The 19811-nt window shown below is 40.0% G+C and overlaps 3 protein-coding genes across 4 annotated transcripts; all 3 read left to right on the forward strand.

Moving 5' to 3' along the window:
* The first annotated feature begins 850 nt into the window (after positions 1 to 850).
* LOC106415790 (auxin-responsive protein IAA9) lies at positions 851 to 2897 on the forward strand. Of its 2 annotated transcripts, none has more exons than XM_013856575.3 (6): positions 851 to 1072; positions 1398 to 1887; positions 1981 to 2207; positions 2296 to 2437; positions 2511 to 2572; positions 2670 to 2897. In XM_013856575.3, the coding sequence occupies exons 2-6, from the start codon at positions 1427 to 1429 to the stop codon at positions 2711 to 2713; spliced, it is 936 nt and encodes a 311-aa protein (XP_013712029.1). In that variant the 5' UTR covers positions 851 to 1072; positions 1398 to 1426; the 3' UTR covers positions 2714 to 2897. The 2 variants fall into 2 exon arrangements, with proteins under 2 accessions (XP_013712029.1, XP_013712030.1); XM_013856576.3 differs by having other exon boundaries at positions 2676 to 2897.
* A 10176-nt stretch (positions 2898 to 13073) lies between these two features.
* On the forward strand, positions 13074 to 16532 carry LOC106414996 (LRR receptor-like serine/threonine-protein kinase HSL2). The gene is made up of 2 exons (XM_013855586.3): positions 13074 to 15869; positions 15952 to 16532. The coding sequence occupies exons 1-2, from the start codon at positions 13283 to 13285 to the stop codon at positions 16329 to 16331; spliced, it is 2967 nt and encodes a 988-aa protein (XP_013711040.1). The 5' UTR covers positions 13074 to 13282; the 3' UTR covers positions 16332 to 16532.
* A 711-nt stretch (positions 16533 to 17243) lies between these two features.
* On the forward strand, positions 17244 to 18992 carry LOC106415290 (cysteine desulfurase, mitochondrial). Its single transcript, XM_013855947.3, has one exon. It carries the CDS (start codon positions 17352 to 17354, stop codon positions 18720 to 18722), a length of 1371 nt encoding a protein of 456 aa, XP_013711401.1. The 5' UTR covers positions 17244 to 17351; the 3' UTR covers positions 18723 to 18992.
* The last annotated feature ends 819 nt before the right edge of the window (positions 18993 to 19811 follow it).

Genomic DNA, 19811 nt, shown 5'->3' on the forward strand with positions numbered 1-19811 from the left:
AGTATAAATGTTGCAAGAGACTTCTAAATTTATGTAGAATTTTGATAGTTTTTTAAAATTAAATATTGAAGATTAGATAGAGTCCATGACCTATTCTAGTCGATATATATTATTTTCATCATGGGGATTCGTCCGACTCTCACTGCTTTAGCTAAAATTTGATTATCAAATATGTATATTAAGCAGTGAGAGCTCTCTCCTGCCTGGTTTGTGACCAGTTTCTTCATGATCACTATTCACTAAAAAAAACTAAAAAGGAATAAAAGGTTAAGAAAACACAAAACGCAAAATGAAATATTTCAAGTTTGGGTGACTAACATTTTGTCTATTGGGCCCCATCTAGTTGGGCCAATACAAGTAAAAAATAAAGGAGGGTAAGGAAGTGCTATAATTAAAGTTAAAGAAATTAGGAAGGTAGAGAAGAATTAAATTAATCATAATGAAAAAGAATGAAAGATAATCAAAAGGATCAAGAAAGTTAATTTGGATTAAAGTAGAGGGAGAGAGAAGAAAGTGGAGGTTAGATGTCCCGTTCAGCACCCGGCAAACCGACTTGAAATGCTGCTTTCCTGTCCCCTCTCACTCCTCTTTTCCTCACCGTGTAATTACCACTCTACCCTTCGATCTTCATTTCTTAATCCTCACAGAAAGGGTATATTAGTCATAACAGACAGAGGACATGATAGGTATTTAATATTTGCAGACAACCATCCCCTTTCCGGTGGAGCCAGAAAGTGAACGGTTCACACACATTACCTCAGATCAAACGATCTAGATTTCTCGTATAGATTAAATCTAAACCGTCGGATCAGAATCCAGACCGTAAACAGAAATACTCAACTTTCTCCACTTATTTACAATTATGCCACTTCCTTTTAAATTAAATAATTAATTTTTCATGTCTGCTTCGAGTTTTTCTGGGTGGATGAATGATAATAATAAAGCTTTTGTGCTTTAATGGAAGGACCTTGACACACACCTCTCTCTCTCTCTCGTCGCTGTTCGTCTTCTCTACTAGTACCTGACTCTGATCGATCGTCATCTTCTTCGTGAGCTTCGTTTTCCCTTTGAGGTAAATCATTTCTTAGATGTTTCAGAATCTGGAAATCGAGCTTCGTTTCGTTGATGTTATTGTGTTGGTAGTTACTGTTATAGCTTGTCACACATAGACTCTACTAGTAACTGTTATAGATTCGTAGAAGGTGAAATCTAAGATCAGCTTAGAAGAAGAACGTAACTGACTTCGTGAGTTGACTTTCAACAAACTACTTGTTGCCACGTGTCTAGCTTAAAACGCAATCTAATTTGATACTATGAGATTCGGGAGTTTTTATATCTTTTGTGGTAAGTTTATTGTCTTCTTGATGACGTGGCTGATTTTTTTTTTTTTTTGGCAGTTGAAGAAAACAAACTAAGTTTCTTCCAAATGTTATCAGAAGAGGAGCTACAGAGCAATGTCTCTGTAGCTAGTTCATCACCAACTAGCAACTGCATCTCTAAAGGAGGAGGACTCAAGGTGCATAACTACTTTGGTCTCTCTGATTCCTCCTCTGTTGAGAGCTCAACTCTCTCCCGCAATGTTGAAGATGACAAAGCCACTATCAGCCTCAAGGCTACGGAGCTGACTCTTGGTCTACCTGGATCACAGTCTCCTGCTAGAGAGACAGAGCTTGATGAGAAGCCCTTCTTTCCTTTGCTTCCTACCAAAGATGAGATTTTCTCGTCTTCACACAAGAACATTGGCCCAGGGAATAAAAGAGGGTTTTCTGATACGATGTATACTGAGAAAAACTGGATGTTTCCTGAAGTAAATAAGGAAGTGACACAAAACATACCCAAAGGACAGCTGGGCACTTTGAACAATAGCTCTAGCCCTCCTGCAGCCAAGTAATGATTGGATTTGTAGTAGGATCATTTGCTTTGAGTTTGATATCTTTCATCAGCTGATGGGTTTTTTTTTTGTTTTGTTAACATTTACAGGGCACAGATTGTTGGTTGGCCTCCAGTGAGATCCTACAGGAAGAACACACTGGCCACCACTTGTAAGAACAGTGATGAAGTTGATGGGAAGCCAGGTTCCGCGGCCCTCTTCGTGAAGGTCAGTATGGATGGTGCTCCTTATCTGAGGAAAGTTGACCTGAGGAGCTACACTAACTACGGGGAGCTTTCTTCAGCCTTGGAGAAAATGTTCACAACCTTCACTCTCGGTGAGATGTTTCTGTGATTGCTAATGATGTGTTATTGCAAGCCTCATTGTTAGAAAGCCTCTTTCAATCTTGGTTGATTTGATGGTAGGTCAATGTGGATCTAATGGAGCTGCAGGGAAGGATATGCTTAGTGAGACCAAACTCAAGGATCTTCTGAATGGAAAAGACTATGTACTCACCTATGAGGACAAGGATGGTGACTGGATGCTTGTTGGAGATGTTCCATGGGAGTTAGTTTCCTCTTACTCTTGTCAGATTCTAACATATGATTGAAAGATATTAATATCTGATCTTAATGTACAGGATGTTTATTGATGTGTGCAAGAAGCTGAAGATAATGAAAGGCCCTGATGCCATTGGGTTAGGTAAGTTTCACAAACGGCAGGAAAAAACAGTCTTATGAGTTTGGTTATGTGTGATTCTGAAATGTTTTAATTGTATTCGATGTTGTGATCTTTGCAGCTGCAGCTCCGAGAGCAATGGAGAAATCGAAGATGAGAGCTTAAAAGACTGGGGGGAAAATGACAAAAAAGCTTTCTAACTATACAAAATATGTGCAATTGAGATTATCCCTTTTGGTGGTGTTTTTAAATTTTCAAAACATCTTTTTAGTTTCTGAGATTATGAAGAAAACATAAAAAGACTACGTTTGTAATGAAATGAAGAAGAATTGAAAATGATCTATTTTGATGTTGTGGCTGTTTGGTTTGTTCGAACCGACCAGTAACTGGTTGTTGTTTCTGCTTCTAGAGTCCGGTTGCTTTTCGCTGCCTTCTTTCCTTTGGAACGGGTATTCGTTTTGTATTGATACTGTAGAAGAAATAATGCCCTCAAACACAAGGGTTGTCTGCTTTGGCTTCCTGTTTCTCTTCTTCGTCAACCTCTATCATCTTCACTCCCTTCATTAGACCAGTCCACACTATTCATAAATACTCTGCAAACAAACATACAAACATAATCCACTTAGAAAACAAATATGAATCTCAAGTACTTGCCAAAACCCCCATATAGACCCATAAAGGCATACATATTTCTTCTGATAAGATACCAAATAAGAAAAAGAAAAAAAATAACAAATGCCATATGGAGCTAGAAGACAAAATGTTAAAAAAGAGAGTTAAAACGTCTCACATTGGAAGATAAGAAAATAACAAATCTTCTGTATACTAAAGCGTTCGACTTAGAAAAAAAAATATTTAATCTTTTTTCATCTCAATTTTCTCGGCGATCAAAATACTACAAAAAGATGATTTTTTTTCATTTCCCAGTCAAAATATTTAAAACCCCACTTCCTATTTTTCTCATAATAAATGATTTCAATGTAAAAAAAAAAGATGATGATCCGCAAACTAAAACAGTTATATTTGTTAACTGATTTCAAAGTATTTTTTATTTATATTTATATAAAAAAACTCTAATATTTGTTCCACTACATCCATGATCTCACCATATCTGAAACCATAATTTTTCTCATTAACTCACAATGCCATAAATTTAAGTTCATTTCTATTTGCAGATAAATTTTTAATTAAGTTCTTTGCAAATGCTCCATTGATCCTCTCCACTGTCGAGACTAATATTTTGGATTCAGAACAACATAGTATCTGGCCAAAAGGTGGTACAAAAAATGGTCTTCAAAATAAATTCTTTTTGAACTGAGAAAAAGAAGAACACATATTGCTATGACGACTGAACAAATATGGCAAGGCAAGCGCACTGCAAACTCTTCATGCTAAAATCATAATTGTTTATTTAAATTTTTTTCATGAATCTTTTTTCTTCTAATTTTCTTATAACCTTTTTATTTTCTTTTGCTGTTTTACATATTGGCAAAAGCTACACACCGCATGATAAAAAAAAAGGTAATCTAAACAAAATAGGTGAACAATATTTCAAAAAGGACTGAATCAATTATCGACTGGTTATAATATGTTTTATTTCTTGTGATGGTGATAATTTAGGGAGCAACAGTAAGAGAGCTCCAATGGAAGCACAAATACAAGGCCCCTAAGTAACATTAGAAGCACCACAAGAAAATAAGAGATGAAAATGTGGTGATAGAAGGCAACAAACGGGTTTAAGAAACTCCGATGGTAGGGAAACGAGAAAGATTCATGTTTCAAGACCTAATCTGTTCATGTTGATTTTCCTTTTTTATTTGTGTGTTTATAGTTTTACAGAAATATGGTAATATAATATTTGTTTACACTCAGATCAACATATATATATATATATATATATATATATTTTTAAATAAAGACAATTCTCCTAAATATACTATTTTCAAGTTTTGATCACAAAAATATACCACAAAGAGGAAAATGACTAAAATGTTTCATTTAATAGTTAAAAAAACTCTAATACCCTAGATATATAAAAAAATTAAAAAAATTAAAAAATTTTAAAAAATAATTAGTTTTAGATTATATGTTTTCAAATTCGAACTTTCTTATAATTTTTTTTATTTTTTTTCTTCAAATTTTCTTTTTTAATTCGAAAATACTTTTTGAAACTATTTTAAAAAATTTTATTTTAAAATTTTTAATATTTCTTTTTTATTTTATAAAATTTTAAATCTCAATCCCAAATCTCCACCCCTTAACTCTACACTCTAAGGTTTGGATTAGTTAAACCTAAGGGTATAAGTATATATTTACTACTTTAATGAAACATTTTGGTCATTTTGATCTTTAAGTATTTCCCTTTAAATAATGTTACCAAAATTGTAGGTTCTCATAAAAAAACTCCACGCAAGTATAACATTGAAAATGAAATATAAAAGAATTGATAGAAAGAAAACAAAAACATATATAAAAAAATAAAGAAAAAGACTTAAGACATTGGTATTTTAACCGTAGTTGTTGAGGAGATCTTTTCCTCAATTTGTTTTCATTTGTAATATTTTATTTTGTTTTTAAAAAGAGTTCACTAATTTACATGCAATTTGTGTTCATGTTGGATTGTTGTTTTCAAACATTTATTTTTTGAAATCTCAAAATAAATTTTGTTTTGTTAGAAATCAAATGTCCGTGCTACGAGTAACACTAGTGGTTTATAAGTATAAAGTGTTAGGTAGGCCTGGCTCTAGTAATTGAGACAAATTGAGACAAATTAATATCTAAACTATAATATCTGCATGCAAAAAGAAGAGAAACAACATGCTGGGCCGAATAAAGTTGATGCTTCTAGTAAGAAGTAATCTATCAGAAAAAAGGAAGTATCTCTGTATACTATAGAAAGGTGTTTTTGTTTTAACATTGAAGGTTTTTGGAAGTGTAGCGTTGATGTTTTGTGTTTACTAGGAAAGAACCACTTGGACTGGGCCCCTGAGAGAAATATCACTAGATAACTATTGGGCTATAATTTTCAAAGACGAAGCCCAATAAAACGAGAAAGTAAAATAGTGAAAACAACCTTAGTCTTCTGTGTCATCCTGTCAGTCTTGGGAATGTGATGGGAGTGTTCCACAAATGAGAAAGGTATTCTGTTCGGCTATTATTTTAAAGTTATTATATTTTCTTCTTGGGTAAAGAATAGAGTTTTTTTTGGTTCATTTGTTTGTGATAATAATTAAATTCTTAATTAGTAATATACTTACTTATTATACCGAGTAGCGTTGTTACTTGTTAGAGAGAAGACACGCATCTTTTCTCGTAAAATAATTTAACTTGCATAAAAAGCGACACAACACACAAGTGGAAGGAGAGTGTGGTGGGTGGATAAGAAGGTGAGAAAGGAGACGGGAGCAAGCAGTTCAACAACCATCTTGTCGGATAATGTGGTTCGTTGCTTGAGTCTCAAGAAGAGCAAAGGCGGGAACAGTCCTTTGGGCTGGGCCGAAATACGGATCGATAAAGACTTATGCATAATGGGTCGGTGTAATAATGGATGAAGCCCATTAAGCAGAACGCTCGCGAGCTGAACAGCTGAGTGACGCGAGCTAATATTAGGTCACTCTCAGGTTGTTGAGAGGTGATGATCTTTTGTAACAGAAACGATCAAATCCGATAAGTTCATAGTGAATTCCAGGAGGAGAATCCTGAAGAGAGAAGTACCCAGGGTGATTCGGGGAACTCTATAATCTTGTGTGTTCATCTTGTTTTCTTTATCGCAAACAAACGAGTGAATCAAACACGAGAGTGAGAGAGAGAGCAAGGAATCGCATACGTATCGGCAACAAGTGGTATCAGAGCACTGGTTAACGGAGCGACGGTGGATACTAAGGCGTTTCAAGGCTCGGGAAGCGGACGAGGCATTCACCGAAAGAAGATCATCTAGATCTTGGAAAGAATCGTTCGAGAACAACGATCGCGACGGTACCGAGAAAGATCAGATCGATTCAAGAGTTCAAGTGATAGATCTTAACAAGTCTCGAGTCGTTAAGGGGAGGAACTCTGAACACTCATTCTGTATCTACGCATTAGGATAATAACTCTAACTGTGAACAAGAAATCGATTCTTAAAGGTTGTTGATCCGTGGTTGAACTAGATAACTACTGATTCCTCGTGTATATGATTGTTATCTGCAGGTCTCAAACAGAGTAAGATACGAGCGACATGGATCCAACACCTGGGAGATTCGTGATGGAAAAGTTTGACGGCAAAGGCGACTTCAGTTTATGGAAGTATAAGTTGCTGGGGCAGTTGGAGATACAAGGTATTGCCTCTGTGTTGATTGAAGAGTCTTCAACTACAATTGATACTAAGAGCGAAGATGGTACAGAGGTAACAGAGGCTAAGGTTGATCCAAAGGCAGCAGAGAAAGACGTGAGAGTAAAAAATCTGCTGAGCACATGCCTAAGTGACACTATCTTGAGGAAGATAATGCACGACCCTACAACACTGGGAATATGGAAGGCTCTGGAACAAGACTACCAGACTAAATCCTTACCTAAAAGGATTTACTTGAAGCAGAGCTTTGCTAGCTTCAAGATGGAGGAACGAAAGTCTATAGAAGAGAACTTAGACACGTTCTTGAAGCTGATAGCTGATCTGGCTAGTTTGAAGATTGTGGTGAGCGACGAAGATCAAGCCATACAACTATTGACGAGCCTCCCATCATCTTATGAACCTCTGGTTCATACCTTGAAGTACGGGACAGGCAAAGAAACACTGACAGTAAATGAAATGGTGTCATCAGCCTATGCCAAAGAAGCTGAGCTGACACAGAAGGGCTCGTTGAGCAAGTCTAGACAGGGTACAGAGGGCCTGTATGTTGAATCAAGGGGAAGGCCAGATAAGAATAGTTATCAAAATCGTAACAACTGGGGAAGGAGCAGAGACTACGATAGGTCCAGATCAAAGTCAAGGCCGAAGACGAGTATAAGAGCTTGTTGGATTTGTGGTGACGAATATCACTGGAAGCGTGACTGCTCACAAAGAAAACAGCAAGATAGCAGCAAGGCGTCCACATCTGCAAACGTGGCAATGAGGCTACCAGACACAGTTGCCTTAACTGCTAGTCTTCAGTCAACCAGAAACGACTGGGTGATGGACTCTGGCTGCACTTTTCATATCACTCCGAGGAGAGAGGTGCTATCAGACTTTGTGGAGATGGAAGGAAATAAGGTGATGATGGGTAACAACTCTTACTGCATGGTCAAAGGCATGGGAACAATCACTATTGACAGTCCAGATGGATCGATAGTGACTCTGAGTCAAGTCAAGTACATGCCAGAAATGTGAAGGAACCTGATCTCATATGGGCAGTTGGAACAGGCAAGCTGCAAGTACAATGGAGAGGCGTTTGAGGTGGTATTCTACAAAGGAAATCAGAGGTTACTGACAGGTAAATACGATTAGGGGCTGTACTTTCTACAAGGGTCGGTCAGAGAAGTGAAAGTAGAGGCTTCATGTAACGTGATAGATAGAACAAGTCAGTGGCACTCCCGATTGGCACATATGAGTCAGTCCTCAATGGATGCATTAGTCAAAAGAGGCTACCTGAAGAAAGGAGACATCAACACGCTTGGGTTCTGCGAAGCCTATACAATGGGGAAATCTCGCAAGCAGAGGTTCCTAAAGGCAATGCACAACACAAAGGGGATCTTAGACTACGTCCATTCGGATCTCTGGGGCTCACCAAACGTGACTCCCAGCCTATCAGGAAGCAAGTATTTCCTGACCTTTATAGATGACTTCTCTCGAAAGGTCTGGATATTCTTCCTTCGGACAAAAGATGAGGCGTTCCAGAAGTTTGTAGAGTGGAAGGCGTTAGTGGAAAATCAAACAGGGAAGAGACTCAAGTGCTTGTGTACCGACAACGGGTCAGAGTTCTGCAATCACTTGTTTGATAAGGTGTGCAAAGAATCAGGCATCAAGAGGCATAAGACTTGCCCGTACACCCCACAACAGAACGGGGTGTTGGAGCATATGAACCAAACTATAATAGATAAAGTTAGAAGCATGTTGGTTGAGACAGGATTGGATGCAGAGTTCCGGGCAGAGGCAGCTTCAACAGCGGTATACGTCATAAATAGATCACCGGCATCTGCAATTGGGTTTGAAGTTCCAGAGGCGATTTGGACAGGGTCAGATCCTAGATATGATCATTTGAAAAGGTTTGGGTGTGTGGCATATGTACACACAGTGGCAGACAAGATTTGTCCGAGAGCTACCAAGGAAATCTTCTTGGGGTATGCGGAGGGGACAAAAGGTTTCAGAGTATGGCTACTGAATGAAGAAAAAGTGATAACTAGTAAGGATGTGATATTCCATGAAGATCACCTTTACAAGCACAAGGACTTCGAAGAATTGAAAGTTCAAGAACTCGAGGTGCAGAAGTCATTAAAGGTAATGAAGAAGGTCACCTTTAAAGAGGATCAAGTTGAGGCTTCACCGGAGAGTTCCGTTCAAGGTGGAGCAAAGTTGGAAACAGGGGAAGTTAAGTGTGAATCATCTAGCAGCTCAGATGAAGAGGCAGAGGATGATCGCAGTCAACAGGGTGATCTAAACGATTACATTCTTGCCAGAGATCGGGTTAGGAGACAAATAAAGCCACCTTCGAAATATGAGGACGCAGACTTGGTGGCTTATGCACTGGCAAGTGCAGAAGACATTGAACAAGAAGAACCAAGATCCTTTGCAGAAGCAAGATAGAGCAAGGGTTGGGATATTTGGAATGGTTCAATGGGAGAAGAGATGATATCTCTGGAGGAAAATCACACGTGGGACTTGACGGAGCGACCGAAGAATCAGAAAGTTATAGGGTGCAAGTGGTTGTATAAATTGAAACCAGGCATCCCTGGAGTGGAGGAACCAAGATATAAGTCACGCCTTGTAGCAAAGGGGTTTGCTCAAATAGAAGGCATAGACTATAATGAAATCTTCGCGCCAGTAGTGAAGCACGTTTCAATGATCTTTCTCTCAGCTGTGGTTAACTTTGATATGGAGTTAGATCAAATGGATGTGAAGACTGCATTTTTGCATGGGGTGCTTCAGGAGAGAATCAACATGGATCAACCCGAGGGGTTTGTTAAGAAGGGCCATGAGGATAAAGTCTGCCTATTGAGAAAATCCTTATATGGATTGAAGCAATCTCCACGGGAGTGGAACCATCGATTTGATGAATTCGTGATCAGGGAGAAGTATGTGAGGAGCCAGTACGACCCGTGCGTCTACACAAAAGGAAATGTCTTGGAGATAAGAGTATTTCTGCTTTTGTACGTAGACGATATGCTCATAGCATCCAAGAGCAGAGCTGAAATCAACAGGTTGAAGGATTTGTTAAAAGCTGAGTTTGATATGAAGGATTTGGGATCTGCCAGACGTATATTGGGAATGGATATCTTCAGGGACCGTGAGGCAGGAAGTCTAGTTCTATCACAGGAACGATATCTTGTAAAGGTTCTGAAGACCTTCAACATGGAGGAGTCTAGGGAAGTTCAAACTCCTATTGGATCACAGTTTAGACTCAAGGCCTTAACAAAGAAGGAAACAGAGGAGCAACGTACAGAAATGGAGGATGTTCCGTATGTGAGTGCTGTTGGTAGCATCATGTATGCGATGGTAGGGTCGAGACCAGATTTGGCGTATGCAGTTGGATTGGTAAGCATGTATATGGGTAGGCCTGGAAAGGAACACTGGTCAGCAGTAAAATGGATTATGAGGTATATCAGAGGAGCAGCAGTGTACGGTCTTACGTTTACAAAGGGTTCAGATTTCTTGGTTCGAGGATTTTGCGACTCAGATTATGCAGCAGATCAAGACAAAAGCAGGTCAATTTCAGGGTTTGTCTTCTTTGTAGGCGGTAACACAGTCAGCTGGAGGTCCTGTCTTCAGAGGGTAGTGGCATTGTCGACTACAGAAGCATAATACATCTCACTTTCAGAGGCAAGCAGAGAAGCAGTTTGGTTGAAAGGCATCTGTGAAGATTTGGGGTTTGATCAGGAAGCTGCGGAAATACATTGCGACTCACAGAGTGCGATTTACCTGTCGAAGAATCACATGTTCCATGAACGAACTAAACATATGAAGGTGAAGTATAATTTCATACGCGAAGTAGTGGCTGATGATCAAGTCAGAGTGTTGAAGGTTCACACGTCTAAGAATGCTGCAGATGTGTTGACGAAAACGCTTCCAGGAGAAAAGTTCAGAGAACATATCAAGATCCTAAAGGTCTTGAAAGCTTGAGCACATCGAGCTGAAGTATCGTCTCGGGTGATTGAACATGAGACGATGCAGGAGTGATCAAGGTGATAGAGTTGATCATGTTACCCGGGTGCAGCAGGGGCTTGTAATCAAGAAAGCTGTGGGATTAAACAGGTTCAAGAAAGAGAACTTGTGAGTGCCAGGATTCAGAATTGACTACATGTATATCAGGAGTTGATACACAGTGTTGAGAGTAAGCACGAACCAAGGTGGAGTTTGTGGGATAATGTGGTTCGTTGCTTGAGTCTCAAGAAGAGCAAAGGCGGGAGCAGTCCTTTGGGCTAGGCCGAAATACGGATTGATAAAGACTTATGCATAATGGGCCGGTGTAATAATGGATGAAGCCCATTAAGCAGAACGCTCGCGAGCTGAAAAGCTGAGTGACACGAGCTAATATTAGGTCACTTTCAGGTTGTTGAGAGGTGATGATCTCTTGTAACAGAAACGATCAGATCCGATAAGCTCATAGTAAATTCCAGGAGGAGAATCCTGAAGAGAGAAGTATCCAGGGTGATTCGGGGAACTCTATAATCTTGTGTGTTCATCTTGTTTTCTTTATCGCAAACAAACGAGTGAATCAAACACTAGAGTGAGAGAAAGAGAGAGCAAGGAATCACATACGTATCGACAACACATCTAAAGTTATGTTTTTTAAAATATTATGTTCTTTTCAACAACTACGGTTATTATGTTCTCTTCAAATTTTTAAAATTCGCACCACAACCTTTTTTCCTAACAAAATTTACTCTTGCTCATGCAACAGAATCCAGTATATGATAATAAAAATTTTATCCTTAAATAATGCACCATCTATTGGTAATATTGTTTGTTTCTTTCTTGTGGATAGTGAGTGTACTTCTTGTAATGACCAGTGATAAATTTTAAATTTGTTTTTGGGAAAGAGAAACGCAGAACACTAGATTCAGACAGAAGAGTCTTCACGGCGATTGCATATTCCAAAGCGAAAATAATTAGATGAGTTGGTGGTAGTTTTGAAATGATAATTGAATGCTAATTAAGAAGAAGCCTCAAATTCCGAGGAATCCTATGTCAATCTGGTTCTAGTTTCTCCTCGAGTAGTTGAGAGAGATGGAGCAAAATTGCAAAGAAGTCTCGTTACACTGTTAAATTATTTATCTAGGATTAGACATTAACTGCGCCCAATTGATGACCACCAAAGGATTAGACACTTACCATCCCTAAGTCAATGCTACTGGGCTATTTGTTTTTAAGTTTCTTTTAAAATTATATAGGTAGGCTTAATATAATGGTTTTTTTTTTCATTTGAATAAACCACAAATGTTTTAAGTCATTGAGACCATTTTATAATTGTATTATAAGCACCTCAAAGAAAGGTTTTGCAGAACACAAAAAAGGAAATGCCAAACGTAAACATTATTCTTATGAAGTATAATTTTTGTTGATACGTAAACGCAAATCTAAGAGCATTAAAACAAACACTAGAAGCCCAAAACATTCATATCAAGTAGTAATATCCAACTCTGCTTTTGAAAATTCGCAACGACTAAAACCAATTGGTTATAGTTAGCTAACGTCCACGTTACAGTCTGATCTATTTTTAGGTTCTTGGTGAGAACTTACGTGCTTTTATACATAATACATACTTTCGGTTTTACTCCATATGTCTATTCTTTCTGTTTCTGTTGCGGGAAACAGAAATACATAAAGTAGATTTAAAACTCACTCTCACATTCTTTCCCTCCACTTCTCTTGTCCGTTACCCAAAAGGAGATTTTGACATTTGAGCTCATGCGTTGCTCACACTTCTCTTTCTTCACAAATTTGCCGTTATGTTGCTAATAATCATAGTATCTCTTAAATAATGACAATAATTCATTTTCCATCAAAATATACATATATAAGCAGTTTTTTGTTGCAGATTTGTTTCATTTCCATAGAGTTTTAATTTCGACAAAAACTAGTTTTTTTTTTAAATTGGCTTAATCTCCATATATATAGTTTTCGCTGGCTTTACCTTTTTGGAAATTTTGTAAAATTTGCGGTTTTATTTTCAATAAAATCCAGATGACCAATAAAGACCAGTTTTGTAGTAAACGTATGATCAAATCATTTTTCTACATTAGTCCATTTTACTATACATAATTTATGTTAGGTCCACCAAATTTTGTTTAAATTGTTTTATAGATTCCTTTTTCATCGTATGTTTGGACTCCAGCCACTTGAAAGCCCAACAAAAAAACTGTCACTAGACTTGGCCCTACTTCCCATGTGAAACAAAAGAGAGAAAACAAAACAAATGCCATTAGTAAACCTTTAATTCCCTTCATCTTTAAATAGAAGATTACAAATCTTTAAACGTTACTTAACTTTCTACCCCCATCAAAAACCCAATGAAAATTTCATGAACAGATTCTCACATTCTTAACACTCTCTTCCCCAAAACGATGACCACCGTTACTACTTCTCTCTTCTTGTTACTTGTTCTTTCATGTGTTCTCCAAGTTTCTTCCAACGGAGACGCAGAGATACTGAGTCGAGTCAAAACCAGCAGACTTTCTGACCCAGATGGAAAGTTAAATGATTGGGTCATAACCGGAGATAACCGGAATCCCTGTAACTGGACTGGAATCACATGCGACTCCAAAAACGGCGCCGTCACGGCAATAGATCTCTCCGACTACGGAGTCTCCGGTGGGTTCCCGTACGGGTTGTGCCGTATACGTACCCTCGTCAACATCACTCTTTCTAAAAACAATCTCAACGGTACGATAGATTCATCTCCTCTCTCACTATGCTCTCGAATCCACGTCCTGATCCTCACAGAAAACAGCTTCTCCGGGAACTTACCGGAGTTTTCGCCGGAGTTTCGTAACCTACGCGTTCTCGAACTGGAATCCAACTTTTTCTCCGGCGAGATTCCCGAGAGCTACGGAAAGCTTACATCTCTGCAAGTTCTGAATCTCAACGGCAACTCGCTCGCCGGAATCGCTCCGGCGTTTTTGGGTAACCTGACCGAGTTGACTCGTCTCGAGCTCGCGTACGTTCAGTTCGAGCCTGGTCCGATCCCGTCGGCGTTCGGGAGCTTGGCGAAGCTGAGTATCCTCCGGCTAACGAACTCGAACTTCGTCGGAGAGATTCCTGATTCGATCGGGAATCTAGTCTCGCTAGTGAATCTCGACTTAGCTGAGAACGGTCTCTCCGGAGAGATGCCGGAGAGCATCGGAAAGCTAAAATCGATTTATCAGCTGGTGCTTTTCGAGAATAACCTATCGGGAAAATTGCCGGAGGGTATCGGAAACTTAACGGCTATGAGGAATTTCGACGTTTCGCAGAATAGTCTCTCCGGTGAGTTACCTGAGACGATCGCTGCTCTCCAGCTCGTTTCTTTCCATCTCAACGATAACTTCTTCACCGGTGAATTGCCACGTGGCATTGCTTTGAATCCTAATCTCGTTGATTTCAAGATCTTCAACAACAGTTTCACGGGGAGTTTACCTAGGAGTTTCGGTAAATTCTCCGGTTTAACTGAGTTCGACGTCTCGACGAATAATTTCTCCGGTGAGTTGCCGCCGTATCTATGCTATGGGAAGAAACTTGAAAAGCTAATTAGTTTCAGTAATCAGTTAAGCGGCGAGATCCCGGAAACTTACGGTGAGTGCGACTCGCTTAATTATATTAGAATGGCGGATAACAAACTCTCCGGCGAAGTTCCGGTTAGGTTTTCGGAGCTTCCTCTTACTCGTCTCGAGCTATCCAACAACCGATTACAAGGTTCGATTCCTCCGTCGATATCCAAAGCTCGTCAGCTCTCTCAGCTCGAAATCTCCGGAAACAAGTTCTCCGGTGCGATTCCGGTGAGAATCTGTGATCTCGGAGGACTCAGGGTCGTCGATCTCAGCCGTAACCGTTTCTCAGGATCTATCCCGTCTTGCATTAACAGATTGAAGAATCTGGAGAGATTGGAGATGCAGGAGAACATGCTCGACGGCGAGATCCCGAGTTCGGTGAGTTCATGCGCCAAGTTAACCGAGTTGAATCTCTCCGATAACCGCCTCCGCGGCGGAATCCCACCGGAGCTCGGGGAATTACCGGTTTTGAACTATCTGGATCTCTCCAACAACCAACTCACCGGCGAGGTTCCGGCGGAGTTGTTGAAGCTGAAGCTTAATCAGTTCAACGTCTCCGATAACAAACTCTCCGGCAAGATCCCTTCTGGTTTTCAACAAGATATTTTTCTACCGAGTTTTTTGGGTAACCCGGATCTCTGCGCCCCGGATATGGATCCGATTCGACCTTGCCGATCCAAACCCGAGCCCCGGTTTATCCTTTTTATCTCCGTCGTCTGCATCGTTGCACTAATCGGAGCTTTGGTTTGGCTTTTTATCAAAACCAAACCGTTATTCCAGAGAAAACCGAACCGGACCGATAAAGTAACCATTTTCCAGCGGATCGGGTTCACAGAGGAAGACATATACCCGCAATTAACAGAAGATAACATAATCGGGTCGGGCGGGTCGGGTTTGGTTTACAGAGTGACACTCAAATCAGGCCAAACGCTCGCGGTGAAGAAACTTTGGGGTGGACCGGGTCATAAACCCGAATCCGAATCCGTTTTCAGATCCGAGGTAGAGATTCTGGGTCGGGTCAGACATGGTAACATAGTGAAGCTTCTCATGTGCTGCAGCGGCGAAGAGTTTCGGTTTCTAGTGTACGAGCATATGGAAAACGGCAGCTTGGGCGACGTTTTGCATTCAGAGAAAGAACATCGCGCCGTTTCTCCGCTGGATTGGACGACAAGGTTTTCGATCGCGCTTGGTGCAGCTCAAGGACTTGCTTATCTACATCATGACTCTGTTCCGGCGATTGTTCACCGTGACGTCAAAAGCAATAATATATTGTTGGACCATGAGATGAAGCCACGTGTTGCTGATTTCGGTTTGGCTAAACCGTTGAAAAGAGAAGACAATAATGGTGTCTTTGATGTTTCTCCTATGTCTTGTGTTGCTGGATCCTACGGCTACATTGCTCCAGGTTCGAATTCTAAATGCTAAACCGAAATAACAAATATTTTTTACTGTTATTTTTTATTCTGTTGTTGTGATTGCACATGCAGAATATGGTTATACGTCGAGAGTGAATGAGAAGAGCGATGTGTATAGTTTCGGTGTCGTGTTACTCGAATTGATTACGGGTAAAAGGCCAAATGATTCTTCGTTTGGGGAGAATAAAGACATTGTTAAGTTTGCAATGGAGTCAGCTTTGTCTTACTCTTCTCCATCACCTGAAGACAAAGCTATGAATCAAGATTCACTTGGAAATTTTCGAGATCTTCGCAAGGTTGTGGATCCAAAGATGGAACTTTCTACGAGGGAATATGAAGAGGTAGAGAGAGTTCTCGAGATTGCATTACTTTGCACGTCTTCGTTTCCTATTAGTAGGCCGACCATGAGGAAAGTAGTAGAGCTGCTCAAAGAGAAGAAGCCACTTGAGTGAGACGGTGCTCGTTTCTTCATCTGGTTTTAATACTAAGATTGTTACTTAATCATAGGTGGGCTACTGGAAAACTAATTTTAAAAACTTAAATAGCTAGTTATCTTTTTTTTTGTTAATTTAAAGATTAAGAAGCATGGACTAAGCTATAAGATTTTGCAAACTTTAAATTTAATAGTCTAAAAGACAATTATTGTTGATGTTCTCGATAAACCAATATACGAGGCAGATATATGTACCAATCCTCTTCGAATAAACAGCGTTGGTGTAACTCATGCTCCAAAAGCATTTTGCATCACCATCAAGAGTGTTTTTGCTTCAAGAGGGATCTATGTTCAAGTTTATTCCAAGACTTACATTGAAGACAAATGCCGATGTTTGAATTGTTAGTACCTTCTACTCTTGCTCGTTTTATCTTAAATTAATCAAGAGTTTTATTGACGTTAATCTAAAGATATGATAGCTTTTGTAGTCCAATTAATAATCTCATTAAAGATTCATGTTAAAATTGAGTTCAAATTTCAGAAAGACGATTCATTTACCCATTATACCACCAGTTAAATAAGAACTTAACATTTTTTTGGTTATAGTAAAAATATAATTTTAGACAATTGATCTTCATAAATCAGTTAATAGATATACATATACAATTGTAATATGTAAATTTTCATAAGACATATGTCAGTTGTAGAGTTCATGATAGCATAAATAAAAATGCTAAACATGAATTTTTACAGTTGTCCAGTTTAGAATGTAATAATAATAAATATAAATTAATGTTGGAAACACAAATGTTTTTCTTTTACAAACTAAAAAAACTCTTGGGCCAAAGAATATGGTATTGGGCAGTAACATCTGGCCCATTAGATATCCACAAGCCTTCTTCTTTCAATTTAGGGCTCCAGAGACGACCACGTCGCCTCTGTCACGAAACCGCCAGTGACGCTATCGTCTTTCACATCCGATAAGCATAAGAAAAGCAAATCGAAGAGAAGAGAAACAACGCAACAATTGGAAAAAAAAATGGCGTCTAAGGCTATCTTCTCCACAATCCGCCGATCTCTAACGAAACCACGCGGCGGCGCAGTTTCCCGAGGCCACCACTTGTCCACCTCCGCCGCGACGGCGTCCGAATCCTACGCAGGCGACGAACACGCGATCGTGATGAAAGGAGTTCGAATCTCAGGCAGGCCTCTCTACCTCGATATGCAGTCGACGACCCCGCTCGACCCCAGAGTCTTCGACGCGATGAACGCCTCTTCCATCTACGACTACGGGAACCCGCACTCGCGCACGCATCTCTACGGCTGGGAAGCGGAGAACGCCGTCGAGGTGGCTCGAATCCAGGTCGCGAAGCTCATCGGCGCCTCGCCGAAGGAGATCGTGTTCTTGTCCGGCGCCACGGAGGCGAACAACACGGTGGTGAAGGGCGTGATGCACTTCTACAAGGACAAGAAGAGGCACGTGATCACCACGCAGACTGAGCACAAGTGCGTTCTCGACTCGTGCAGGCATTTGCAGCAGGAAGGCTTCGAGGTAACGTACTTGCCGGTTAAAACCGACGGTTTAGTTGATTTAGAGATGCTGAGAGATTCTATTAGACCGGATACCGGTTTAGTTTCGGTTATGGCTGTGAACAATGAGATTGGCGTGGTGCAACCTATGGAGGAGATTGGTAGGATTTGCAAGGAGCATAAGATCCCGTTTCATACCGATGCTGCTCAAGCTATAGGGAAGATACCTGTTGATGTTGAGAAGTGGAACGTTAGTTTCATGTCGATGAGTGGGCACAAGATCTACGGACCGAAAGGTGTTGGTGCTATGTACGTTAGAAGGAGGCCGAGGGTGAGGCTCGAGCCGTTGATGAACGGTGGAGGGCAAGAGAGGGGGCTTAGGAGCGGGACGTTGGCTACGCAGCAGGTTGTTGGGTTTGGGGTTGCTTGTGAGTTGGCGATGAAGGAGATGGAGTATGATGAGAAGTGGATCAAGAGGTTGCAGGAGAGGTTGCTGAATGGGGTTAGGGAGAAGCTCGATGGGGTTGTGGTGAACGGTTCGTTGGAGAGTCGGTATGCTGGGAATTTGAATCTGTCGTTTGCTTATGTTGAAGGAGAGAGTTTGTTGATGGGTTTGAAGGAAGTTGCGGTGTCTAGTGGAAGTGCTTGCACGAGTGCGAGTTTGGAGCCGTCTTATGTGTTGAGAGCTTTGGGTGTGGATGAGGATATGGCTCACACTTCGATTAGGTTTGGAATCGGTAGGTTTACTACGGAGGAAGAGATTGATAAAGCCGTGGAGCTTACGGTTAAACAAGTTGACAAGTTGAGGGAGATGAGCCCGCTTTATGAGATGGTTAAAGACGGTATTGATATCAAGAACATACAGTGGTCTCAGCACTGATTCAGCTCAAACCAGTGCGGTACAAGAGGGAAGCTCGGGTCTCCGGTTGTACCGGGTGATCTGATCCTGAGTTGTTACTATGTTATGTTGGTAATTTATCTATGTTTGCTTTCTAGATAGATTACAAGTGAGAGAGTGTCGTTATATGGTTTTGTAATAACCAGAGCACGAACTAAACTCTAAGTTTCTATGTTGGACTTGCAGAATAAGTAAGGCGAAAACGTTAATGTAACGGTCCATTTATTAATATCTTATTCGTGTTAAAGTGTATACTCTGCACTTCTCAAATCAAAGGCAGACTCTGCTGCACCTGTTCCACTCTCTAAGCTTTACTGATAGTTACTTAGATGGAACAAGCAGCGTGTATCTAGAGGAGCTACAAAGAGCAATCCCAACATTGTTGATGAGTCGTGGGATAACTTGTTTAAAAAATTCGTGGACCAAGCTGATACATCGCCTGGAATCTCGGGGCAAACCATTCAAGAAAGCATGCGTTTGTTGTTGCTTGTCAGAGCTTACCAGGTTAATGGTCACATGAAGGCCAAGCTCGACCCTTTGGGACTAGAGGAAAGAGAGATTACAGAGGATCCCACGCCTGGTCTCTTAAGGAGCAAACTGTTCTTGTTCGAGCTCTTCAACGTGAGCCCATGGCATCACCCCTGCCCTCCCTTAGATGATCCATTGCAAAAGAATTAACAGCTTGAGCTCTTGAGAATCTGAACAAATAAGAGAGAACAAATCCATAATAGAAAAAATATATATAAATAAGTAGTTTAGTGCACTGGTTTGAATAAATCCATGTAAACTGTCAGTATTATCATAAATCGTAGAAGATTCAAGAAAGGTGTTTGTAAATAATTCTTATTTTGGGTTAAAAGTTGTAATACTGGCAAACAAGATATATGGGTTGGCTATACACCAAAACACATCTGTCAAGTTACTAAAAGAGAGAGATCTTCAAGAATCATTCTCTCAGTATTTTAATTTCAAAAATCATTCTCTCAATATTTTAACTTACAAATACATTATACTCATCTTCTAAGTGAAAGACAGCATAGTATGAAACTTTCAAAGGATTAGAGTGAATTA

This window comes from Brassica napus, chromosome C9, assembly GCF_020379485.1.
Source record: "Brassica napus cultivar Da-Ae chromosome C9, Da-Ae, whole genome shotgun sequence".
In the NCBI taxonomy this organism is placed as follows: domain Eukaryota; kingdom Viridiplantae; phylum Streptophyta; class Magnoliopsida; order Brassicales; family Brassicaceae; genus Brassica; species Brassica napus.